This window comes from Schistocerca cancellata, chromosome 1, assembly GCF_023864275.1.
Source record: "Schistocerca cancellata isolate TAMUIC-IGC-003103 chromosome 1, iqSchCanc2.1, whole genome shotgun sequence".
NCBI lineage: Eukaryota > Metazoa > Arthropoda > Insecta > Orthoptera > Acrididae > Schistocerca > Schistocerca cancellata.
Genome location: NC_064626.1, coordinates 792,802,357 through 792,829,526, shown reverse-complemented (window position 1 = coordinate 792,829,526; position 27,170 = coordinate 792,802,357). Strand labels below are relative to the sequence as shown.

General features: G+C 40.0%; 2 protein-coding genes across 9 annotated transcripts in view; one reads left to right on the top strand and one right to left on the bottom strand.

Moving 5' to 3' along the window:
• LOC126187704 (protein preli-like) overlaps window positions 1–8,846 on the bottom strand; it is a 30,059-nt gene extending 21,213 nt beyond the window's left edge. The window contains exon 1 of the mRNA XM_049928950.1: window positions 8,574–8,846. Within this exon, the coding sequence (XP_049784907.1) occupies window positions 8,574–8,665 (92 nt within the window). The 5' untranslated portion in view covers window positions 8,666–8,846. The remainder of the gene's footprint in view (window positions 1–8,573) is intronic.
• A 177-nt stretch (window positions 8,847–9,023) lies between these two features.
• The window catches only part of LOC126187649 (longitudinals lacking protein, isoforms H/M/V-like), a 166,523-nt gene continuing 148,376 nt past the window's right edge, over window positions 9,024–27,170 (top strand). For 3 of the 8 annotated variants that reach the window (XM_049928888.1, XM_049928913.1, XM_049928921.1), the window contains exon 1: window positions 9,024–9,578. The gene's annotated coding sequence lies outside the window, so the exon portion shown is untranslated. Of the gene's footprint in view, window positions 9,579–9,845; window positions 10,040–10,206; window positions 10,888–11,271; window positions 11,630–27,170 lie in introns of those variants that run through there. The other 5 variants (XM_049928861.1, XM_049928870.1, XM_049928879.1 and 2 more) reach the window with 5 other exon arrangements.

The window sequence follows — 27,170 nt, the reverse complement described above, 5'->3', positions numbered from 1 at the left end:
GCGGACTACGTCAATGTAACTGTAACCAGTTCCTGACCACTGCCTGTCCCTCACTGCTTTGCACTTCATGCTGTGTCATGTTGCTGATATGAAGCACATGAACTGATTCGCTATTTTACAGCTCTGTATACTGCACTCAACATAAGGCATGCAAGCTAATGTGAGCCACAAGGTATGTGTACTTGGATTTTGCTCAAGAATGCTGTATTTTATACATAATAAACGTGTTATCACACTCAGCAATTGTCTCATTTACTTCTTTTGGGAACTAAAAGAGGGTAGTAATCTTGTATGAGAGAAAAATTGCTAGAATACATGTGATATTCACTCTATACAGGGTGAATGGGGACCAGGGAGGACTCAGGGTGATGCACTGATCCCCCCAAACTGATAAGTCTGAGGTGCTGTCTTTCACTGAAACTGAGCTAATGAGACTCACTTCACCTGTTTTGGGGAAACCTATTTTGTCCAGTGTCAAGAGGAGGCAAACACAGAAGGATAAGAGTTCTATTAATATTGGCAGTTGAAACATGCAGTGAATGATAGAACCCCTCACAGAAATGGCAGCAAAGAACAGTAAAGGACACCTAGTGCACTCGGTGTGTATGCTTGGGGAGGGGGCTCATTCAACATGTTAAAGAAGTTATTCCAGCAGCCACTGAGTGAACAGTGTGCAACCAACTGCAGATTGTGGTGCATGTTGGAACATATGATGCCTATCACCTGGGCTTTGGGGTCATACTTGGGTCTTCCAGCAACTGGCAGAGAAGGTTGAGAAGACCAGCCTTGTGCAAGGAGTTTCAACGGAGGTCACAATTTGCAATGTTGTCCCCAGAACTGATCATGGCCCACTGGCTCTGTGTCAAGTGGAAGGAATGAACCAGGTACTTCAGAAGCTTCTGTGACAAGCTAGGATGCGACTTCTTAGGGTACAACCATAGGGTCCCACTAAATGGGTCAGATGTGCACTACACATCAGAGACTGTTACTAAGGTAGCTCACTGTGTGTGGGGTGCACACAAAGTGTTTTTAGATTAGGCAACACTCCATCTAATCCAGATAACAATAGCCATAGAACACCCGGACATATTATTGTAAGATCAAAAGAAATGCCTCCCACAGGTGAGAGTATTAAAATCATAACGGTAAATTGCTGAAGCGTTCGCAACAAAGTGTCACAGTTAGAAGCACTTGTAAGAAGCAGTGAAGCTCACATAACACTAGGAACAGAAAGCTAGTTGAAACCTGAAATTGACAGCGGTGAGATTTTGGGGGGAAAATTGCAGAGTATCTCTAAAGGATGGGTAAATGAGAAATGGAGTTGGTGTAGACAAGAAACTCAAATCCACTGGGATAGAAATTGGAGCCGCATGTGAGACTGGGCACTACTCAGTATCAAGAGTGGGCATAAAATGATAACTGAATTCTTCTATTGCCCACCAGACTAATCTCCTGATGTAACTGAAAAGTTTAGAGAAAACCTCAGCTCACTTGTACATACATTCGCCAGTCATACTGTAGTAGGTTACCCAGTCATATTGTAATCACTGGCAGGAACTTTAAGCATCCAACAATTAATTCAGAAAATTACAGTTTTGTTAGTGGTGAGTGTGGTAAGACATCCTGTGAAACATTACTAAAGGCATTGTCTGAAACTACCTACAACAAATAGTTAGGAACCCCACTCATGATGGAAATATATTGGATCTAATGGTAACAAATAGACCTGACCTCTTTGAGGATGTCCACATCGAAACTGGTATTAGTGAGCATGACCTGGTTGTGACAGCATTGATTACTAATGGAAGAAGTACAACTAAAACAAGCAGAAAGATGTATATGTTCAGTAAACGAGATAAAAAATCAGTAGTGTCATATATCAATGAGGAACTTGAAACTCTCAGCACAAGGCAGGAGCATTTGGGGGAAGTATGCATCAAGTTTAAAAGAATAGTTGACCACGCACTGGATAGATATGCACCCAGTAGAGAGTTCATAATGGGATGGACTCTCCATGATATACAGTCTCTGTACACAAACTTCTAAAGAAACGGTGACTATGCATAATAGGTGTAAAAGCATACGACTAGAGATAGAGAGCTGCTGAATTAAATAGGTTTGGCTGTCAAGAGAGCAATGCACGAAGCCTTCAATGACTACTGTAGATGAATACTGTCCGATGATATTTCACAAAACCGAAAGAAATTCTGGTCGCATGTAAAGGCTGTTAGTGGAACCAAAGTTAGTGTTCAGTCCCTTAGCGAATGAGACTGGAACTGAGGGTAGCAAAGCAAAAGATGAAATGCTCAACTCTACTTTCAAATGTCTCTTTACAAAGAAAAAACCCAGGAGAATTGCCCCAGTTAAATCCTAATACCACTGAAAAGATGAATGAAATACAAATTATTATCGGTGATGTTGAGAGACAGCTGAAATTGTTAAAATTGAACAAAGTGCCGCGTCTCAATGGAATCCCCGTCAGATTCTATACTGAAAACACTACCGTCAGATTCTATACTGAGAACGCTACCATCCAATATCCTTGATGTCAATTTGTTGCAGAACCTTAGAACATATTCTGAGCTCAAACATAATCGGATACCTTGAACAGTATGTCCTCCTCACTGCCAACCAGCATGGATTTTGAAAACACTGATCATGTGAAACCCAACTTGCACTTTTCTCAAATGACATACTGAAAGCTTTGAAAGGCAGCCAGGTACATGCAGTGTTTCTTAATTTCCTAAAAGCATTTCACTCAGTAACGCACCTGCTCTTAGTGTCAAAAGTACTATCTTATGGGGTATCAAGGGAAATTTGTGACCTGGACAGAGGACTTTTTGGTAGGGAAGATGCAGCATGTTACCTTGGATGGAGACTCAACGTCAGATGTTCAAGTAACTTTGGACGTACACCAAGCAACTTCCTCTTCATGTTTAATGACCTTGCAGACAATATTAATAGTAAGATCAGGCTTTTCTGCAGATGCAGTTATCTGTAAGTATTACTGGAAAGAAGCTGCATATTCAGTCAGTTTTTGATAAGATTTCAAAGTGATGCAAAAATTGACAATTTGCTTTTAATGTTCAGAAATGTAAAATTGTGCTAAGATGAAAAAACATAGTATCCTTTGACAATAATATCATTGAGTCACTGCTGGAATTAGCCAAGTCATACAAATATCTGGCTGTAACACTTTTTGGGGATAGGAAATGCAAAGTTCACATAGGATCAGCTGTGGATAAAGCAGATGGTAACCTTAAATTTATTGGTAGAATACCAAGGAAGTGCAATCACTCCACAAAGGAGATTGCTTACAAGTCATTTGTGCGACCAGTTCTAGAATACCACTCCAGTGTGTGGGACACATATCAAATAGGACTAATGGGGGATTGTTGGCTGGTTGGTCTAAGGTATATAGGGACCAAAGTACAGGGTCATCAGTCCCTTTTCCCTGACGCAAACATGGCTCAGGATAAAACACCCGAATTACATTTGGGAAAGTAAAACGGGGAAAGCAATGTGGAACCACACTTACAAAGAAAAATGGAATAAACTAAAAACAGGGAAAATGTACACCACAAACTAAAGTAGAAGAAGGTATTAAAACCATAGAGCAGATGATCTGGACTGCCTGATCACAAGAATAAAAGAGGATTAGCCACACACTCTGCAACACACTAAAATGTCCACCCCAAAAGATAAGGCAAGATGAACACATGAAGGGAAAAGATGAACACCGGGACAAACAAATGCAAAGAAAGGGTGACAGAGTTAAAATGGAGGAAGGGTGGAGGCCCCGGAGAGAAGGCCAAACACCCACCCTTATGATAAAAACACCACTCACACATAAAACATAAAACTAAATCTGCTGCTGAGCCATTGTCGGCCAACACCAAAGGTAGGCTGCTGGGATTGTTAAAAGTCTGTCGCAAAGCGGCTGAAATTGGGCAGTCCAGCAAGATGTGGACGACCGTCGTAGGGGAGCCACAGAGACACCGAGGTGGGTCCTTGTGACAGAGGAGGTAACCATGCATTAGCCACGTACGGCCAATGCAGAGCTGGCAGAGAACCACAGAGCCCTGCATGGAGGACTTCCACACATTTGTAGTCTCTTAAATGGCATACAGTTTGTGGTGCGTACTGCGACTATCCCATTCCGTCTCCCAAAGCCTTGCGGCTAAAGACTGAACGCAAGTCAGTTTCATAGATGCCCATATCTAGAAGCAGTTTCCCTATAGCCTGTTTGGCCAGCCTGTCGGCAAGTTCATTGCCTGGGATTCTGACACGACCTGGGATCCACAGTAAAACCACGAACCAACTGGACCGTTCCAGGGCATAGATGGACTCCACAAAGGTCACTACCAAAGGATGGCGGGGGTAGCACTGGTCAATAGCTTTTAGGCTGCTCAAGGACTCAGTACACAGAAGAAATGACTCACCAGGGAACGAACTGATGTGCTCAAGAGCATGAGATATGGCCGACAGCTCTGCAGTGAAAACACTGCAGCCATCAGGCAAGGAATGCTGTTCAATATGTCCTCTGTGGACATATGTGAAGCCAACGTGACCGAGAGTCATCGAGCCGTTGGTCTAAACCACTTCATGGACTCAGTACATGTCAAGAATCGAGAGGAAGTGACAGAGGAGAACCACGGAGTTAACTGAGTCCTTAGGACCATGTGAAAGGTCCAGGCGAAGCCATGGCCGAGGTGTACACCATGGAGGTGTACATGATTGGACCTCGAGTATAGGTGGTAAAGGCAAGGACTCCATTTTAGATAGAAGGGATCAGACACGAACTGCAATTGTAAGCCCTGACCTGTGCTGCCGATGCGGGAGATGAACCGCTGTTGGTGGTAAAAGGAGACGGTAATTTGGATATACAGGAGAACTAGGAACATGTGCAACATAACTTTCAATGGAGGGACTCCGGCCTCCAGCAGGACACTGGTCACCGAACTCGTCCTAAAATCTCCCGTCACTAGTCGAACGCCACAATGGCACACTGGGTCGAGGAAACGCAATGCTGAAGGTGCCGTCGAACCGTAAACCCGACTTCCATAGTCAAGGTGGGATTGAACAGGGGGCCTGTAGAGCTTCAGCAGTGTAGAGTGATCTGCACCCCAGTTGGTGTTGCTCAGGAAGCGGAGGGCATTGAGGTGCTGCCAGCACTTCCACTTAAGCTGACGAAGATCAGAAAGCCAAGCCAATCGGGCATTGAAAATCAGTCCTAAGAATCAATATGTATCCACTACAGTGAGTGGATCGTCATTAAGGTAAATTTCTGGTTCTGGATGAATGGTACACAGCCGACAGAAGTGCATAACACACGACTTTGCAGCTGAAAACTGGCTAGAGCCCATGACTGCACCTTGTGGATGGCTCCCTTTAGACACCGCTCAGCAACACCTGTACTGTAGCAGCAGTATGAAATTCAGAAGATGTCTGCATACAGAGAAGGTGAGACGGACAGCGCCACAGCCACTGCTAGGCCGTAATTGGCCACTAAAAATAGAGATAAACTCAATACAGAGCCCTGCGAGACTCCATCTTCACAAAGATATACAAAATCTCATCATGGTAATGTTTTCAAATGTAAGACTTATAATTTGTAATCATTATTACTATAATCTGTGTTGTTGCTTAAATACTTGAAACACATTCTACATCCTAGTGATAAAATCGCATCAAGAATCTATGGAACACGTAAATAAATAAATGAACCTATTTGCAATCACAGTTCTTTTATGGCTTTGGGTGGATAGTAAATAGCCTGAGAATGTTACCATTTGGGCTTCATGATCACTAAAACTTGTATTTTCACAAGCTGCCATATACATTGTGTTAACAAATATTTGGTCCATAGTGACACAAGCTTTTGTAATTATAGCTGGAATTGTTATCGTTTGTTTTAAACTGAAAATATCTCTCAGACTGAGCAGCATAGAAATCTCCACATACTACTACCAAATCCATACCTCCATGTATTCTACATAGTAATGTTTCAGTTTATTGAGGACTGTCACAAATTTCAAGTTAAAAGAATAGTTGACCTTACACTGGACAGATATGTGCCCAGTGGAACAGTTCATAGTGGGAGGGAACCTCCACAGTATACAGTCATTGTAAAGAAACTTCTAAAGAAACAGAGATTACTGCATCATAGGTGTAAAGCGAAGTGTAGGGCTACAGATAGAGAGATGCTGAATGAAACATGTTTGGCTGTCAAGAGAGCAATGGATGAAGCCTTCAATAGCAAAATATTGTCAAAGGACAATTCACAAACTCTAAAGAAAGTCTGGTCATATGTAAAGACTGTTAGTGGCACCAAAGTTAGTGTCCAGTCCCTAGTAATGAGACACGAACTGAAATTGAGGGCAGCAAAGCAAAAGCTGAAATACTTAACTCAGTTTTCAAATTTTCCTTTACAAAGGAAAACCCAGGACAATTGCTCTGTTTAATCCTTGTACCACTGAAAAGATAAATGAAATAGGCATTTGTGTCATTAGTGATAAGATACAGCTGAAATTTTTAAAACTGAACAAAGCTCCAGGCCCCGATGCAATCCCTCTCACATTCTACACTGAATTTGCCACCAAGTTAGTCCCTCTTTCACTATAATCTATCAGTTCTTGTAAAAAGGTGCAGGTCATACGAGTCTACAAGAAGGATAATAGAAGTGATCTACAAAACTACCATCCAATATCCTTGATAAGGACTTGTTGGAGAATATGAGAACATATTATGAGCTCAGACACTGACGCATCTTGAACAGAATAACCTGGCCTCAACACCCAAAAACATTGATCATGTGAAATCCAACTCTCACTTTTCTCATATGAAATACTGGAAGCTTTGGATCAAGGCAATCTGGTGGATACAGTGTTTCTTGATTTCCGAAAAGCATTTGACTCAGTATTGCACCTACACTTATTGTCAAAAGTACCAACATACGGGGTATCAAGTGAAATTTGTGACTGGATTGAGGACTTTCTGGTAGAGAGGATGCAGCATGTTATCTTGGATGGAGAGTCACTGACAGATGTTCAAGTAACTTCTGGTGTGCCCTGTGGAAGTGTGTTGCTGTTTATGTTTTATATTAATGACCTTGCAGACAATATTAAGAGTAAAATCAGGCTTTCTGCAGATGATGCAGTTATCTACAACAAAGTATCATCTGAGAGAAGCTGCATAAATATTCAGTCAGATCTTATAAGATTTTAACATGGTGCAGAGATTGGCAACTTGTTCTAAATGTTCAGAACTATAAAATTTTGCACTTCACAAAATGGAATAAATGTAGTATCCTATGACCATAATATCAATGAGTCACTGTTGGAATTGGCCAACTCATACAAATACCTGTCTGTAACATTTTGTAGGGTTATGAAATGGAATAATCACATATATTCAGTCTTAGGTAAAGTAGGATGTAGACTTCTGTTTATTGGTAGAGTATTGGGAAAGCACTATCGGTCTACAAAAGATATCGCTTACAAATTACTTGTGTGACCCATCCTAGAACATTGCTCAAGTGTGTGGAACCCATACCACATAGGACTAACATGGGACACTGAATATATACACAGCATGTCAGCATGAATAGTCATTGGTTTCTTTAATCTGAGGGAGAGTGTTAAAGAGATACTGAAGGACCTGAACTGGCAGACTTTTGAACACACGACAAAAACTATTCTGCGATTGTCTATAAACACAGTTTCAAGAACTGGCTTTAAATTATTACTCTAGGGATATACTACAACCCCCTATGAATCGCTCGCACAGAGATCGTGTGGATAAGATCTGAATAATTACTGCATGCATAGAAGCATTCAAACAATCATTGTCCTCACACATGAATGGAACAGGAAGAGACCCTAATAACTGGTATGATGGGATGTGATGTCAATTTCCCACTTCATGGGCGAGATCTGACTACTGGTTTTATCTATCAATGAAGATTTTTCGAGTCTAAAAACAAATTGTCAATTTCTGTTGTAATATGTCCTTCAAGCCTCATAACGACTTTTACTGTGACCCTCATCATCGTCTCCGCCCAAAAGTGACTCTGCAGTGGAGTATGCATACCGAGTGAATCAGCATTGACATAAATACAATATACGATTTTCATATTTCACTCAGAAACACACTCTGTAATGCGGAACATGAACTGCACTCTCCCTCCTCACAATTAGCTACCTTTAAAACACATACTCTAGTAGCTCCAATTATGCGAAACCACTGCCTTTGGTTGCTTCTACATTTTGCATTTAATATAAGTTACTTTTGCTTGAGATGTGATGTTCCTGTATGTTAGGAGGCATTTTAATCCTCTTTTTGTCTGTCTTGCGTCATGACACGGTTTTCTACTGTGATCTGCAACAGCTAAAATTATCAGAAAACTATATTGTGCCATATCTGGGTCTGTTAAGGATCTTTCCTAACATCGCATTCCTACTGTACGTGATTCATCGTGGTTTGTTACTGACCTATAGTTCAAATCATGCTATTGACGATTTGGAAGTAAGATGCCTAACAATGTATATTTCACGATTAATGTTTCAACATACCTGTGCGGGTTGGGATATCTTCTCCAAAATCCTTGAGCAACTTGTTCCCAAGTATAGTGGAACACCGAACTTTGTTCAAAGTACCTAACCATTTTCGCACAAGGAATCGGCGCATAAAATGGGTACGCACACCAGTTTTTCAAGTACTTTTATTTGGATCCATTAATTACATCACCTTCGAAGTAAAGTTACAAAAAATTCTGCCAACTGCTTTTCAACAGTACTTAGTGGAATACACCCATCCTTACGTTCAAGCCATGCTACCTGCTAAAATCGTAGATAAACACTTCAGGGGTACAAACATTGGTGTCCACAGTACTTGTTATTGGGATCGAGTATTCGACTTCGTTTTTGCTGTTTTTAGTTCATATTGCCCATGCTGAAAGCTTGCTATAATAAATATTTGTATATGCTAAAAAACACAAAAATTATATCATAAAATGTATTCGGTGAGAGCAGAAAGTGTTAAAGTAAATAAGAAGTTTTTGTGTTGTTGACATTAAAAGATTTTATCTCGCACTGAACTTCACACTACTGTTGACAAATTCATAACAAATGCTTCTCACATTGCGCACGGGGAACAAATAGTCTCATAAGTGCGATTTGTTACGTATATAGTGTACGTGTGTAGTTACAGACTAGTTTCATGTATTGGGAAGAAAGACAAGTTATTAGTGAGTGATGCATGAGTAAGATATTCATGTTTCCCTATTCATGTTTTGTTTCGAGTGTTTCCGCATAATTAGAGAAAACTAGTTTTATTAATGGCCACATGTTAATTCAACACCTTGTTTTACTAGTTTCTTCTTGTTCAGCGCGACAAAAAGTGAAATGAAGTTTGTTTCCAATACGATCGTAGTATAGCGGTTCCGAGTTCAGGTGAATGACCTATAGGAACGGAAACTTATTCTGTTATGGCTCTCAGCTAAAAATCCCATCGTGTGTAAGAAGAAATATCATTCACACCTCAAAAGCTTATACACAATAATAAGGGTGCATACATAGGTGCGTATTATATGTTGTTACCTTTAAAATGTTGATTTGTCTATAGTTATAGAACTAATACAAAACTTAATTATAGGGCTACATATAAATATTCATTTAGTCCAGTTATAAACGACCAGAAAGAATTAGATACGCCCATAAAATGTTATGAAATATTTGTGAAAGGTCAGATTATAATTGCCCCATTTCATAAAAAGTGCCATGAACGGGAGACAGCGTCTAGGCAAATTAATTTCACCCTGTTGAATGTTTCTATAGTTCACCTATTGGTAATTTAACGTGAGCAGTACAAAGCTTACTGAGTATTGTGGAACAAATAAAAAAAACTTGTATCATGGAGGTTTGAATATTTTGAAGCATACAAACGGGGGAAGAAAGTTCAGAGCGAGCGGAGAAGAGTGACTGTAAAATAGGGCGGTCTTGCAGATCGTCGCGTTAAAGCTTTTGTATATAATATAGAGGTAAGTCGCTAATCTGGATAATGTATTCTCCGTAATGTGTTTCCTGAAGCCAGCATCGATATGCCGCTGTAACCGATAGGACAACACGTGCGCCATTTTCAGTTTTTGACGAGAAATTAACTAGATTTTAAAAACTGTCGTTACCGCTGTCTTGCCCTAAATAACTACCCCCACAATGTTAATGGCTGTAATGTTGCGACGCGTGGATAACGTGTATAGACTTGCATTCCGTTTTGTTTTTTAATATGAAAGCAGTGGTATAAGAGTGCGTCTTTCAGAATTTTTTAAGTCTCATTCAAACTGAGAAATGTTATCGACTAGAGAACAGGAATTAATTATCAAGAAATGCCAAGAAGCCTAATAAAACGTAGCGCACATAGTGCGTTGCAAACGATTGGCTGTACTATTGTAATTCGCAGTTTTGTAATTTACGGTAACCAGAAACGGAGTTGTGACAGTAGAATGTTATTTAGGTATAACTAGTAATTATTGTAGTGTTCTTGCCTGCGTTGCTTACCCAAATTCGTGCAACGTACTTACTAGTACGTAGAAGGGTAAAGGGTTGTGTGAATGCTAGCCTCAGCATAAGTGTATTTGGCGAGTATGTTCCTTGTAAGAGAAATATCAGCAGTACAGGGTTACTGATTATGGTGCAGTAATGAATGTGTGATAAATCGGGCATCATCTGTTTGCTGTGCTGATACAACGGGAATCAGTTCCGATGAAAAACCTAACGGGCCGTTGGTAGACTAGTTCCGCGAATTTCAGGTCACGAATGTTTTCGGGATGCGGTAGTGTTCGTTAGGCGAGTGCGTGGTCGCAACTCAAAAGACACTTAACATAGATTTGTAAGTAAAATCCTATCGTACACTACTTACTGTCAATTTCCCGAGTGGATTCAGCTTTAGCTAATAGGAAACACTTACCAATTTCAGTTGTTTCTACTTTGTAGCAATTTTTTATTATCATTTTTCTCTTCTCTCTCTCTCTCTCTCTCTCTCTCTCTCTCTCTCACACACACACACACACACACACTCTCTCTCTCTCTCTCTCTCTCTCTCTCTCTCTCTACACTTTTTACCGCCATCAGCATGTGAAATGAGATCTGTGGAAGCAGTCTGTAAAAGGAAATTGTTACAATTATATTCAACTTTCATAGCTTTATGTTTGTCTCATGGGGGGGAGGGAGTGCATAATTACAGTAACTTATACCTCCTCCACAGAAGGTTGTGTATCTTCTGCAAAAGACTTTAATTATAGGGTATAATGTTAGCTTTAATGTCCTGCTGTTAGATGTGAAGCACAAGATCTGACTGGAAAAAAAGTGGCAGGAAATCAGCAGTGGTTTTTTCAAAATAAACCATTCTAGCACCTACTCAAAATGAGTTGGGAAGAAGACATATACCTAATAAAAGTGGTAACAAAGAATGGAGACTTGAATACTACAATTCTCAAATGCGAGTCCATTGTCTTGACCACTCTGTCAGTTTGCTTGATCCTTGATTAGCTGCTGAAATGGCAGTATGTTTATATGACAACATTGTCATCTGCAAACATTAAGAAAAATATGAATTCAAGGTGTTAAAGAAGGTAAACTTGATAAATTTATTATCATAATGTATTTTTTTTATTTTCAAGGGTGTTTTTCCTCAAATGATTCAGTGAGACCCACACTGTTAATTTGGTATGTAAACCATTTGTAGCTCTGTTGCATTTCCCAGATTGAAAACCAGTTTCCTATTTAACAGAAAGTAGCAACATATACCAGATGAATCAAAGTTGTAATTCTGCATTTATTAAAATTAGCAATAGTTTTGTATTACTGTAACATACAGCAACAGGTTACTGTAGCTGCTCCTGTCAGCATATTTACCACTTGGCTCATTCTACTTCCAAGGCAAAGTTCTGTCCTTATGACACCTGTGTTGCCCCACATATTAATGAGTGAGTGATGTGTGGAACTGCTGTTTGCACCTTAGCGTAAACAACACAGATTTGACACATTTCATATTCTCTGGTCAGAATTAATTCACACTAGGGCAGACTGCCACATATTTGTTCAAAGAATTTATTTGCATGAATGTCTGTTCCACTGACAAACAATGGAACTATTATTTTTTCTTTTTATATTTACTGTTGATCTAGATATTGGTTTACTAGCTCATGGTGCTTAATAGAAGATTTTTATTGACCTACATCATTAGCCCCCATATTCAAATTAGGCAGAAAGAGGGAGGACTAGAGTGTGCTCTTGGAACTCCCCTCTGAAATCATGATTGTGGTGACAGACTGATCTGTAGTGCAGCTCAAGTGTGGATTAGGTTGAAAGGTGATAATTTGTTTGAGAGTTGGCAATACCAATGAATATGAATGTGCCAAGTAAAGACTGGCAACATATTGACATGTAGGTAGGCTAGTGTTTATACTTGCACCATGTTCAGACTCACTTTGCCCTGTTTAATGCACTTTTTGTCACAAAAACTGAAGCTGTATGGTAAATTCAGAAAGTGTATATTAGGTAATGGACATGTCTCAGAGTGTTTTGATGCATGTTACGTAGGCCTACGTATAGGATTCCTAATTTACAAAAAAAATACAAGGGATTCAGTACATAACTTGTACCACAAGTAGAATGGGTCTTCCATAACTTTTACTGAAACATAATTCTCAGCAAGTTCAGAAGACCATTTGATCCAGCTCATGGAAAAAATTCAATGTTTTGTGATTAATATAATGGACAGGTACCAGGAACATTATAAAACTTGCTACTTCCATATTTTTATGTATTTGTAATACCCAGGACATATATTGCCTTTAGGCACTTGGGTTGAGTTCTGTAGGAGAGTCTGTAGTAGCATCACAGTGTAAACGTATGGTAGCACAAAAAGGGTTTCATTTTATCATAAGAGTGATTTTGAAAAAGAAATTTAAATAATTTTAATTTCATTGGTGAATTATTGAACTGATAGTGAATCATGTACTGAACTGTTTAGTCTTATCATTTCTTATGGTGTATGGAGGGTGACAGAATCCTCAGGAATTTTACTCTAGGATTTAATGAGCATTACCAACATTGAAATCGCTCTTTAAGTTTATTCCAATTTAAGTGCTGTGGGTCTCCTACAGTCTAGATATAGAGCATGCAACATAAGCCAAATAAAACATGGTACAATTTTTTTCTCAGATTCTGTGATGTTTACAGCTTACTGACTGCAAATGCAAGTTTAGTAGTGAAAAGTGACTGTCTAGTAAAGCAATAGGCCTAAAACATGCAAAGCAATTTTTAAGGCTGCTGGTAAGTGTTTGTTAACTCCACAAGAAGTTAATTATGTTCTTTTTGCAAAGATGCACTCAGCATGGCAAGGGTGTGTAGGGGAAGATTGACGAGCAACATGCCTCTGGAGAGCATCCCAAACAAGTTGCTTTGGGATTGAGATTGTGCGGTAGGAATGGCCACTATATTTACTTAATTGTTCGTTCAAGATGTTTGTACGTGGGATAAAGCCTCATATAATATACTGTTTTATCTTGTGGGGTGACTTCACCTGTTGCACTGACATAAAGATATATGTGTATATATATATATATATATATATACAGGGTGGTCAGAAAATGTCTGAAATGTTTGTAGCGATGTATGTATAGTATGTCTGCATATCTGTGTACCTTCTATTTCATAGAGAAAGACAGATAGATGTGTGTATCCATGTTCGGCATGTGAACCATATCACAATTAGTAAATAATCCGATACCATGCCAAAAGACCTGTGGCATCATTAATATGGTGGAGATAAGTGACTCAGGAAAGACCAGTGCCTTGAAACATCACAAATTTGAACTGTCACTTCAACCTAACTCAGACCCTAGGCGGCACCACACATTAGTCTGTTGCCACATCATTAAGAAAGAGTGGAAAGCAGAATGACAGTACTGTATCCTTTAGTGTAATTGCAATCTGTAGTAGACCTAGATGTGTCTAGTATAAAACATAATCTAAGCAACTACTCAAAATAATTAAATCACACATTATTAAAGAACACAAACAACATATGAAGATATTGCTGATGCCAGCTATGAAACACATGATGTCACTGTCCAAAGAATACATCAGTGATTCGCGTTGTCTAGAAGACTGGCCATATCATTATATCTACATCTACATTTATACTCCGCAAGCCACCCAACGGTGCGTGGCGGAGGGCACTTTACGTGCCACTGTCATTACCTCCCTTTCCTGTTCCAGTCGCGTATGGTTCGCAGGAAGGACGACTGTCTGAAAGCCTCCGTGCGTGCTCTAATCTCTCTAATTTTACATTCGTGATCTCCTCGGGAGGTATAAGTAGGGGGAAGCAATATAGTTGATACCTCATCCAGAAACGCACCCTCTCGAAACCTGGCGAGCAAGCTACACCGCAATGCAGAGCGCCTCTCTTGCAGAGTCTGCCACTTGAGTTTGTTAAATATCTCCGTAACGCTATCACGGTTACCAAATAACCCTGTGACGAAACGCGCCACTCTTCTTTGGATCTTCTCTATCTCCTCCGTCAACCCGATCTGGTACGGATCCCACACTGATGAGCAATACTCAAGTATAGGTCAAACGAGTGTTTTGTAAGCCACCTCCTTTGTTGATGGACTACATTTTCTAAGGACTCTCCCAATGAATCTCAACCTGGCACCCACCTTACCAACAATTAATTTTATATGATCATTCCCATTCAAATCGTTCCGTATGCATACTCCCAGATATTTTACAGAAGTAACTGCTACCAGTGTTTGTTCCGCTATCATATAATCATACAATAAAGGATTCTTCTTTCTATGTATTCGCAATACATTACATTTGTCTATGTTAAGGGTCAGTTGCAACTCCCTGCACCAAGTGCCTATCCGCTGCAGATCTTCCTGCATTTTGCTGCAATTTTCTAATGCTGCAACTTCTCTGTATACTACAGCATCATCTGCGAAAAGCCTTATGGAACTCCCAACACTATCTACTAGGTCATTTATATATATTGTGAAAAGCAATGGTCCCATAACACTCCCATGTGGCACGCCAGAGGTTACTTTAACGTCTGTAGACGTCTCTCCATTGATAACAACATGCTGTGTTATGTTTGCTAAAAACTCTTCAATCCAGCCACACAGCTGGTCTGATATTCCATAGGCTCTTACTTTGTTTATCAGGCGACAGTGCGGAACTGTACCTTGGGATGTATTGTATTTATTATATTATTGCCAAGAGAGCAGTTTAATTAACCATGTAGCAATTGCGTACGTCCTCATGGTAGCAAAGTTAAAATGAGGTAATACCACCTTTCATCCATGTATGATACTGTCCCTTAACCAATGGCTTTCTCATCTGCCCTTTAGCATGTAATGGCTGTGGTGCGACTACAACAGTTAACAACTTGTTAACGGGATGCAGTGTGTTTGCTGGCAAGATAGTATCAGGAGGGGTAAGAGTTACAGGTTCCCCCTCTCCTACACACATTTTTTCCTGTCACCTTCCGACCTAATTTAGACCTCAGACAGCGCTACAGATCAGTCTAGTCGCCACAATCGCAAGGGACGCTATCTCACTATAACATTCTCAAAGGTATGGGATCTGTTTAGGACAATGTTAAACACCACTTCTCTTTTTACAAGGAAACTAATCTTATATTAATATGTGGAAAAGAAAATGCCTTTTGAAACTAATTTTAACCACTTGATCTTCAGAGGATACTTTAAATACATTTATCCAATTTTTATTTAAGTTTAATGTGGTTTTGTAATATTTGTACTTCAGTCCATAGTCTTTAATATTTTACTTTGTTGTGGTATTATCATTAATTTTTTTGGATGAGTATAATGTTTCCTGAAAGTGCACTAATAAAATTCGGGGGGGGGGGGGGGGGGGGGTTGATACCAGTCAATGAGATGTATTGTTAAAATTTGTGGGGGGGGGGGGGGGTGATACCAGCCAATGAGATTTTTTGTGTCACACATTTGCATTCAAGATATTTGTGAGAAATTAATAGCAAAAAATGCCATTAGTCTAGGGGTGATTTGTTGTCAAGTAATCTAGGGGTCCACATCACTTCTTTTGTTGAAATTTGACATGCAGGTTTGGTATTTGATCACAGTGGAGATTTATAAATTTTAATACTTTTTGAGTAGAGGTCTTTTAAGTGGAAGGAGTGCAGATTTTACTGCGACATTTTAAAAATTTTAACCATCTTCAAGGTGTTGTAATTCAATGAGTAATTGTGATAATGCAAAAGAACATGGCAATGTAGTTGAATGGTCTGCATTGTGCACATTATGTAAGCTTTGTCATTTCCCAAACTATTTCTTTGGCACACAGAAGTTGTCAGTAACATTTGTCTTGACAAAAATTCTCCCATGTTGAAAATAGCTTGATCTCTTATCGCATTTGGTTTAGAAACCTCTCCTTTTGTGATAGTATATCCTGTTAGATTATTTATAAAACCTGTACGTTTTGTCACTTTTCGGTTCATAGTTTTTGAGAGAGACAGGTGTGAGGATTATGCCAGAGTGAGTGAATGTTTTGGGCCTTGGTATCTTGGAAGGGGTGCGTGATCTATTTGTGAGAGCATCTGGTTCTCTACAGATATCAAATTTCCTCAGATGTGTTTTCCTTGGAGTAATCCAAAAGCAAATTTGCGCTGTGGAAATTTGTAACAAATTTATTGCTGTTTTGTCTTTGCTTTCATCTGATGAATATGTGCAGAGTAGAGGGTGCAATAAGTTAGAGTTCTCTTGGGGCTTGTCCTCTTAACAATCAGAGGGTTAAACACGATTTAAAAGACTACATCAAGTGCAAAGTTAATGAGACTCAAAGCTTAATAAGTAGCCAAGTGGCATCTGTTGGTTGGCTTTCATCCAGTTGAGTTACAGTGGTCTGCAGGTTCAGCTAAAAATGAGTATATGAAACATTCTGATTATACTCTGCTGTTGGCAGACTAGAAAGGAAAAAAATACACACTTCTGCTCATGCCAAAAACTTCGTATTCTCACATTGGCACCAAGGAATTTGTCTGCAAAAAAAAATCAGGGTGGTATTTAAACTCTTGTTAAAATAACTACAAAGTTGAATTTGAAAATGGTGCAGTAGCAGCACTGAGGAAAAAACAGGGCAAAGTTCTTTCTCATGGAATGAAGACTTGAGTGTTGAATTTTAATGAAGAGGTCAGCAGGCTTTGCACTGGTATGTGGTAAACTAAAATGAGTGTTACTAGACAATTTGATATAAATGTTAATTGTTTATTGAAACAAACATGACCGGGAAATTGGGTTTTCCAAATTCTTGCCTGTAGCATCATTTAAAAGGACTACACACTTTTGATGGATTTGAGAGCTTCCAATGCTGAATCAAAAGCTAGCATGCTTCATCAATGTGAGATTTTAACAGGAAGAAATGTACTTAAATCACTTTACTGATTTGTACAAGGACACTGATTCTGAAGAAACTCTGGTGTACAAGCAGTGCAACTAAGCAAATCATGTATCGTCGCAAGTAAGCGACTGCCAGTCAATTATTTTGTTATAAAGATAGCATCAAAAATCTTCTACCTGACTATTCACACCTTTGTTTCGAAAAATCTCAACACTGTGAAGCAAATCCTTGAGTCAGATGTGGTGTCCAATGTTTTTGGTGGGAAAAGTGGAGCTACTGCACATCTCATTTTTTATTTTGTTAAGACTGATTAAAGGCAATGTAAAAGTTTTTGCATAATTAGTTTCAGCCAGACATGATACAGTTGTTACTTTAAAGAATCCTATATTTTATCTATGCTCTAAAGTATTGATTTGCATGAGAAATTTGACTGGGCGATGCAAACCTTCAGGAGAAGAAACTAAAAGGAAGTTTGAAATTCTGCAGCCGTGCTATCAATAAATCACTTTTGTTACTTGTAGTTACTTTTTTTCTTATACTTTCTTTTTTTTTTTTTGTTAGAAGTCACTTTTACTATGTTCTGAGGTGAAAGCAGCTTTAGGCATGTCGCCTGGGAGGGCTGAGGTTGAAAGGAGATTTTTCTGTGTAAAAAGATGTCTTACAGAGAACTGCACATCACACTCAGAAAAAACTGCCAATGTTATGACGGTAAAAAGTAAAAAGAAATTGTATGACAATCCAGAAAAAGTACTTACGAAGAGCTGCTTTCTTTGGTGCAGTGTGCATACAAAAAAATACTGGCTCTACCTAGGAGGAGGAGGAAGAGGAGGAGGAAAAGCAAAAACAAAAATATGAAGAGGAAAAAAAGAACAACTCAGGAGGAAGACAAGCAACAAAAACTTGCTGTGGAGAAAAAGAAGATTTTGTCATGTAGAAAAATATTTAAACAAAAACGACAGCAAGAAGAGGAATAACTTATATCACCTAATAATCTGACCTCTGAAGCTAATCAAAGACTCCCAGAAGAAAGGTTTTCAGGAATTGCTATTTCTCTTGGTGAAATAAAGATAAAATAAGTATGAAGCATGTTGCTTTTGACAGATGTTAGTGTAAAAGTTAAAGAAATTATTTCTTCTTATTTGTAAACAGTCAGTTATGATCTTAATTGGGCATTTTAATATTAGATATTTCCCCTTTAAATCAGTAATATTGTTTTGAAATATGCATTTTCACATCTAAAAACTGTTGGCAATCCTGTTTGGAGAAAAATATGCTTTTAGTAAACCTTCCGGGATGTAAGGTCGTGGTCTATGAAACTCTTCAGCTCCTAACATTTTGTCCAGAGCTGCGCTGGACGAAATGTTAGGAGCTGAAGAGTTTCATTGGCCACGACCTTACATCCCAGATGGTTTACCAGAAGATATGTCATCCGGTCATGAAAGCCTTCATACTATGATGAGGAAAAGATGCTGTTTCAAATAGTAGTTAATGCAAGTGTGGATTAGGGCATTCCTTCTGTGATACAAGATTCAAAAATAACTCAGTGTGGATTAGGGCATTCCTTCTGTGATACAAGATTCAAAAATAACTCACCCTGAGAGCAAATTTGTTTTTGGGCAACTTTCTCCCCCCCCCCCCTCTCTCTCTCTCTCTCTCTCTCTCTCTCTCTCTCTCTCTCTCTCTCTCTCTCTCTCTCTCTCTCAGCTGAAAATTGATAACAGTTTTATAAGCAAACTACCAAGCATTATGGACCATCTTAATCTCCTTTTGTTCTCACTTCAGGTGAGTCTTCTCATCCTGAGGTCTGAGTGACCTGCCTCGCCTACTTTCTAATGTTTCCCAAATTACCCCTTTTTCCGTAGTGAGGAATAAAGTAGTAGTTTCAGAAGGTAGGACAGTTTTGTGTACTTCTGTATGTGTCTATAACACTGCTGGAATGTAGCCTCCAGAAAGTAAGTACTGGCCATTCTGTCTCTTTGTAATTTCGCACTGATGTTTGTGCTGCCAGTGTCTTTGAATTTAACTGATTGTACTAGGTAAGGGCTCCACATGCTGGAGCAGAGAACTAGTCACATTATTGTCTTGTGATTCCTTTACAACTGCACTTAATCTTGCATTTGCCTGATCTAACAATGATTTCACATATTCGTCCCATTTTGTATCATTTCTTTGTACCACCCTGAAACATTTAAAAGTTACTTGCTGCATATTTTAGACACTAATATTGTAATATGTTAAAATTGATTTCTTTTTCTTTCGTAAATGTAATGTATTGGATTTAAGTACATGTAAAGAGAGTTATGATTCTTTGAACTAAATGGAAATTTTGTCAAACTCTTTCTGCCTGTGAAGCTGTTGACGGGATGTTAAACCCTAATCTTCCTTCTTTTCCTTCTTTCTGCATGTCCAATGTCAATAATTTCCTGCTGTAATATTCATTGTAAACATGCCTTTATTCTTACGGCATGTGGATAGCTGTCATCCTGTAATAAATCTCATTGTAGTGGTGTAGGTGTTAAGCTACCAGTAGGAGAAAAATATTAAGTACAATACGTTAATTCTGTCTGAAGAAGGCAAAGTAGTTTGTCACTTTGACAGCAGTCATTCTATATCCCCTCTTCCATTTAGTGACTACATGACCTTTTCTCATAGATTCTGAAAAAAATTGATTTCATGACCATATTTTCCAAGTAAATGGATAATAGTTAGAGATCAGGATTATTATGCCAGCTGTATTAATTCTAAATGTAATGCCAAAAGTAACTTTGACATTGAAAATTGCTTTAACATCTTACATGTTGTTCATCTGCCAAACCTCAGTTGCTAGTGATAATGTAGTAATCATTTTTTGCGTTATGTCCATGAGCAACTGAATAAATGCAATTGAAGGAGGAAAGGTAACAACTCATTGAGTAGTTGAAGTACTGAATCATCAATAGGCACATAAAAATGCTGAGATCATTTCTAGCTTTAGGACAAATTATTCTTTAGAACTGTACACACACATCTGCACACCTATATTGTCCCAGCAGACTACACTGTGCTGGAACTGCAGCTTGACTGGTGCCATACGCAGGAGGAGTTGGAAACTGTACACAGTGGTATGGCTGGGGGAATAAAATAATGGAAGAGGGCTAAAGGAGGTGGTGTGAATACAAGATGAAACGCAAAGCAAAGTTGTATGCACTAATGGCTGGTAGATCCAGAAGGGCAGGATCACCTGCCTAATTGGAAATGTTATTCCTGTCTGCCACACCCGTAGGCACCCACCCTATATGAAATATGAGAGCTGTGTGTGTGTGTGTGTGTGTGTGTGTGTGTGTGTGTGTGTGTGTGTGTGTGTGTGTGTGCGTGTGCGTGCGTGGGGAAGGGGGGGGGGGGGGGGGAGAGACCCAGTGTTGGCTCATAGCCTACTCCTCTTGGAAGATCACCAAGGGCCTGCTAAGCTTAACATGCCCATCTGGTGGACATATCAACACCACCACCACCACCACCACCAGTGTTGGATGCCCTCACTTCATGAGACACTGCAGAAAGGTTCAGGATGTAGAAACAAAGAGTGGTGATCAGGAACTTAATGACACCACTCCTCTGTCCCTTCTGCTGTAAAGGCAAAGAGAAAATTGTCAATGGCATGTGGCATATCCATTAGGTCACCTATCCAAAGTATTGGCCATGTCCAACAATGCTTAACTTCAGTCATCTGAAAGGAACCAATGTAGCCACCTTGGATGGCCATTGACATTGCAAGATAAACTGGTTTGGCTCAGGTCATAGGACAGAAATGACATTGGATGCAGGACAGGCTGGTGAAGATTAAGACCAGGAGGATTATGGGATCCAAAAATGTGTTACAGGGGCAGTTCCCATCTGGTTTTGGAGGGAAGGATCTAGATGGCATGGATGTGAAGCAGTCATTGAAATTGAACATGTTGTGCTCAGCAGTATGTACAATTACTGGACATTCAGTTCCACTGTTGGCCGCAATTTTGTGGTAACCATTTATTTAGGCACAACAGCTAGTAAAAATTCCAGCAGATCTGTAGTATGCTATAACCACTCTCAAAGGTGGCCCTGCCTCATTTAGGACAGGGTAAGCATGGAAGTGGGCTGGAGTAGGCTTGGGAGTGGGTGTGACATAAGAATGGTGTAGGGTATTGGGTGGGCTGTGGAACACCATTGTGTGTAGGATGTTGCTCATTTCAGGGCATGATGGTAAGTAAGAACAGCTGTGGCAAAGGATATGGTCAAGTTGTTCCAGTCCAGGATGATATGAGGGGGGATAAGGGAGGACTCTTTGTAGCTGGTTCCTGGAGTTCATCAGAGGATTAGGGGCATATGTGGATATGGCACAGGAAATGTGTATGGATAGATTTGGGGGATAATGCTTGTCTGCGAAAAGCCTTAGTAATGTGTTCAATATAATAGGCAAGAAATTGCTAGTCACTTAGATGTGCTATCCACAGGTGGTTAGACTATATAGGGGAGACTTATTTGTGTCAAATGTATGACCACTATAAAATGCAGGTATTGTTGTTAGTTAATGAGCTTGATATGGACAGATATTTGGATGTCACCATCACAGAAATATAGGTCAGCATCCAGGAAAGAGGCACAAGGGCTTAGGGGGACCAAGTGAAGTGGGTGGGAGAGAAGGTGTTGCGACTCTAAAGGCATGGGGAATAGTTTCTTGGTCCATGGTCTAGATATGAATATTTCATTGGTGGATTAGAACCAGACAAGGGGGCTGGGGAATTTGGGTGGCTATGGTTGCCTCCAGATGGTCCATAACAAGTTGTCTTATGATGATGTTTTTTTTGTGCTCATGGCCGTGCCATCGGTTTGTTTGTATTGTTTGTACTTCTTCTCTTCAAATGAGAAATGGTTAATGCGTAAGGATGTTGTGTGTCAGGTACACAAAGAATGAATTTGTCGGTTTGGAGTTGGTAGCAACAAGCACATGGGGATTGTTGATGTGTAAGCAGATGGTGTCACTAGTTAAGCCTAAGATTCCATTCATCGACCAAGGATTTCTCATTACCATATAAATGCAAATTACATTTTGTCACATACTTTTCACTTAATTTATTGGGACATACTGAATGTTAATGAGTTTTTGCCGTGTTCAGTATGTGTTCCTGCTGATGTCCTGGAGAAGTCATTCTTCTGCCAAAACCACTGCTTGCACTGTTAAAATGAAGTAAATTCGTGTGAAATGCGGTATTCTTCAGCAGGACTGGCGTGATTAAATTGTAAATCAGAAGTCATTAACCTCTTTTCATAATTTTTCTTCTGTTACCATAGCGTGTAGGCTTTCACGGCCGGCGTCTTCAGTAATTAAAACTTCCGGGCTAAGAGGCCGTGGTCCAATAGTAGAAATACTTCTCCCTGACGTTTCGTTGCCAGCTGCGGGCAACATCATCTGAGGTCAGTCTACGACTAGCTGCTAGGCCGTGGAGGTCCTGTTTATATAGAGCGCGTAGAGGGCACCACCACTCGTCACGTGTTGTCAACAGTAAAACTATCTCTGGCTGGTGTCATTACTCTCAATCGAAGGTAATCGATTGTTACATCTTTGGTACAAAGTCGATCGCCATATCTTATCTAACTTCAAGCCTTCTTCTTTCCTGTTAAAATTATTGTGGTGTTTAAAAATCTCTACAGCCTCTCTATACATACGTGCATAATAATGCGATGTCTTAGCTAGCACGCTCGTCTCACTAAATTTTATTTCATGGTCACCCGTTTCAAAAACATGTTCCTCTACAGCCGATTTGTCCGTGTGTCCCAGTCGACAGTTCCTTTTATGTTCAGTTAGGCGAGTATTGATACTTCTTTTTGTGGTTCCAATGTAAACCTTCCCACAACTACACGGAATCTTATACACACCAGGAGTAGCTAAAGGGTGTCGTGCATCTTTCGCCCATCTTAAGCATTCACTAATCTTCTTGGTGGGTCTGAAGATTGTTTCAACTCTGAACTTGGCCCGCACTTTCTCGATACGATCCGTAATATTGTGGGTGAATGGAAGAAAAACTTTCCCCACCGATGGTGGTTGTTGTTGCACGTTTTCGGACATTTTTCTTCTGTGATGGAGTGCTCGATCTATCTCCTTGCCAGCGTACCCATTTTTCTGGAAAGCGGTTCGCAAGTGGTTTAGTTCCTCTTGCAAATAAGCTGGCTCACAGATTTTATTAGCCCTGTCCACCAATGTCTTCATAATACCTCTCTTCTGCCTGGGATGATGGTTTGAATCCCTATGAAGATAACGATCGGTATGCGTATCTTTTCTGTAGACTTTGTGAGCCAGAGTCCCATCTGCTCGTTTAATTACTGAGATGTCCAAAAAATTAATCTGTCCATTACTTTCTGTCTCCATAGTGAATTGTATTTTTGAATTGATGCTATTCAAATGCTTCAAAAAACGGTTCAGTTCTTCTTCACCGTGATTCCATATGACAAAAGTGTCGTCCACATACCGATACCACTTCAAAGGCCTTTTTCTGGCTGACTGCAGTGCTTGCTGTTCAAAAAATTCCATAAAAATATTAGCAACGGCTGGACTTAGAGGGCTACCCATTGCCACTCCATTAATTTGTTCATAGAACTCATTATTGTACTGAAAATAAGTCGTGGAAAGCCAATGTCTAAACAAAGCTACTATATCAGTAGGAAATGTCAGATATGCAAGCAAGAGCTTCATTGACAGGAACCATGGTGAACATATTAGCTACAATATCCTCCGTTGGAATCTTCAGTGGAGTAGTTGCAAAATTTCCTCCTTTCGAGAGAACAGAAGTTTCTTCCCTGGATAATTCTTTTCTGGACAAATTTATAACCGTTCGAGAATTGTCTTTAACTGGTGTTTCCTGTTTGCTCTTCTGTAGATTATCAAACTTCTTCTTCTGCCTATTAGAAGACACTTCTGCACCATGTTCCATGGATCTAAATGTTAGCCCATCTACCTTATTCCAATCGCAAACCTGCATTGTATTGCTAATAAATAGATGGAGATTTAATAGTTGACTGCATGTTACCGCCAGTCCTCGACGTGTTTGATGGATCCGTTCTCGTAGCATTGCCAGTTACATGCGTGAATAGATACGGCTAGCTTGCGCTGAATGAAACAATCTTCTCACCTTCAAAAACTTCGGAACTGTACCGGTGTCACAACAACATAGCAAGAAAGTGAGCGAACAAAGCTGCTGGGCCTTCTTCTTGCGTAGGCTCTCCAATCATCGTACCATAACTGACATATCCTCCCCGTAGAGGCGTCTAATCATAGTGTGTAGGCTTTCACGGCCGGCGTCTTCAGTAATTAAAACTTCTGGGCTAAGAGGCCGTGGTCCAATAGTAGAAATACTTCTCCCTGATGTTTCGTTGCCAGCTGTGGGCAACATCATCTGATGTCAGTCTACGACTGGCTGCTAGGCCGTGGAGGTCCTGTTTATATAGAGCGCGTAGAGGGCACCACCACTCGTCACGTGTTGTCAACAGTAAAACTATCTCTGGCTGGCGTCATTACTCTCAATCGAAGGTAATAGATTGTTACATCTTTGGTACAAAGTCGATCGCCATATCTTATCTAACTTCAAGCCTTCTTCTTTCCTGTTATTATTGTGGTGTTTAAAAATCTCTACAGCCTCTCTATACATACGTGCATAATAATCCGATGTCTTAGCCAGCATGCTCGTCTCACTAAATTTTATTTCATGGTCACCCGTTTCAAAAACATGTTCCGCTACAGCCGATTTGTCCGTGTGTCCCAGTCGACAGTTCCTTTTATGTTCAGTTAGGCGAGTGTTGATACTTCTTTTTGTGGTTCCAATGTAAACCTACTTTCTTCTGTTAGTTAGGTTTATTAAATTTAACTTTGAGGCACATATAAAATGAACGTATATGTGCATGAAGTTGACATATTATATACTTATATCACTTACGATCTTTCACATAGAATAACATGGCTGTTCTCGAACAAAATTTCAAAATGCAATAGGCAGAGATTTCCAACTCTTCCCTCATCTTGAGTATCCCACAAATATAGTAGGTCGGCTGTGGTTGTTACAGTTCTTGCTCCAGGGAATTAGCCGACTGCAGAGGGGCAGAGCACGTGACAACAACCAGAGCGTGCAAAGTTTAAAAGCTGGGCTTCCAGAAGGTTATAACTGCACACTGTCAGAATTGTGCAGCAATTTTCATGTGGGGTTGATTGCTGCCCTGATATCGTGCAAGTGTTCTTTTTTCACCTTAAAATACAAGTTTCAGTTGTTATTTCCTTGTCAGTATAGTACACATACCACACACAACCTTACCATCATATCGTTACAACCTGAAAACACCATAAACCCATCCTGCCCGAAATATGTCTTAATTAGGGTGAAAAGCATCTGGAAAACTGTATAGGTTTTGAGTTATTCAGTTGCACTTAAACATAACCAAAAAATCACTAATTCAGTGTGTGTCACGAGGAACGGTCATTGTTCTGGGAATGATTATTCAAAGTAAAAAAGGCAAGGAAACGTGATGTAAAATGTACACCTTAAGAACAATGAGTGGATATTTTTCTGTAGCAGAAATGAACAAGAACTTATAGGTCTTGAGGTACGCATTTCAGAGCTTGTGTTCACTGGGTTGCTCCCCCCTCCCACACCCACCCCCACCCCTCCTCCCCATTCAGACCACAGGCCACCACCTTTCTGTAAAGGGTGTTCAAAAAGAAAGCTGGAGGCATAATTACAGAAACCAGTACCTTTATGTGAAGTATTGACCCTGACTGTTGAGACACTTGTCCCATGTGACACAGGGTGGTGTATGGCTGTCTCATAAAATTCCTGGGGCTGCTATGCTAACCAGTTCCGCACGTACAGCTGGACATCGGCATCCGAGGGGAACCGTTTGCCCCTCAGAGCCTTTTTAAGGCGACCAAAAATGGCATAATCACAGGGGGAAAGGTCCAGACTGCATGGAGGGTGGCAGAGAACCTGCCATTTGAATTTCTGAATGATGCTACAACCATGTTGGCTGTATAAGGCTTTGCATTGTCGTGGAGCAGAAGGACCCCACAGGTGAGATTGCCTGCTCGTTTTGATTTGATCACTTGGCGAAGGGTGGTCAAGGTTTGCGAGTAGTGCTGGGCATTCACTGTTGTCCCGTGCTGCAGGAAGTGAATTAGAAGGGGGCCATCTTGGTTCTCTTAAAAAGGCTCCGAGGGGCAAATGATTCATGTGGACGACAACGTCCAGCTGTATCTGCAGAACTGGTTAACACTGCAGCCCTGGGAATTTTATGAGAGAGCCATTCACTGCCTTGTGGGACAAGTGTCTCAACAGCCAGGGTCAATACTTCTGACATACAGGTACTGATTTATGTAATTATTCCTCCTGCTCATTTCTTTTTGAATGCCCCTTTAAGCTTGGGAAGTAGAGAGCGTTCAATAAGGTATTTATTTTAGAGTCCTTTTTTGGTTTGAAAGCTAGTTTCTGTCACATTCCTGTATATTGACCGTTCCTCCTGGGACATCCTGTACATTATACCTTAACTTTAATTGTACATTTTTATTCTGCAACTGTTCATGAGCTGCCTTTGCTGAACAATCAGTTCCCTTTATCCTTCTTTAGGCTATTTATTAGATGGCCAAATATTGCTTGGTAATTATATTTGTGTGAAATGTTGTCAGAATTTGTTTGTTTTAGCAGCTTACACTATAATTTTATTTTGCCATGGATAAAT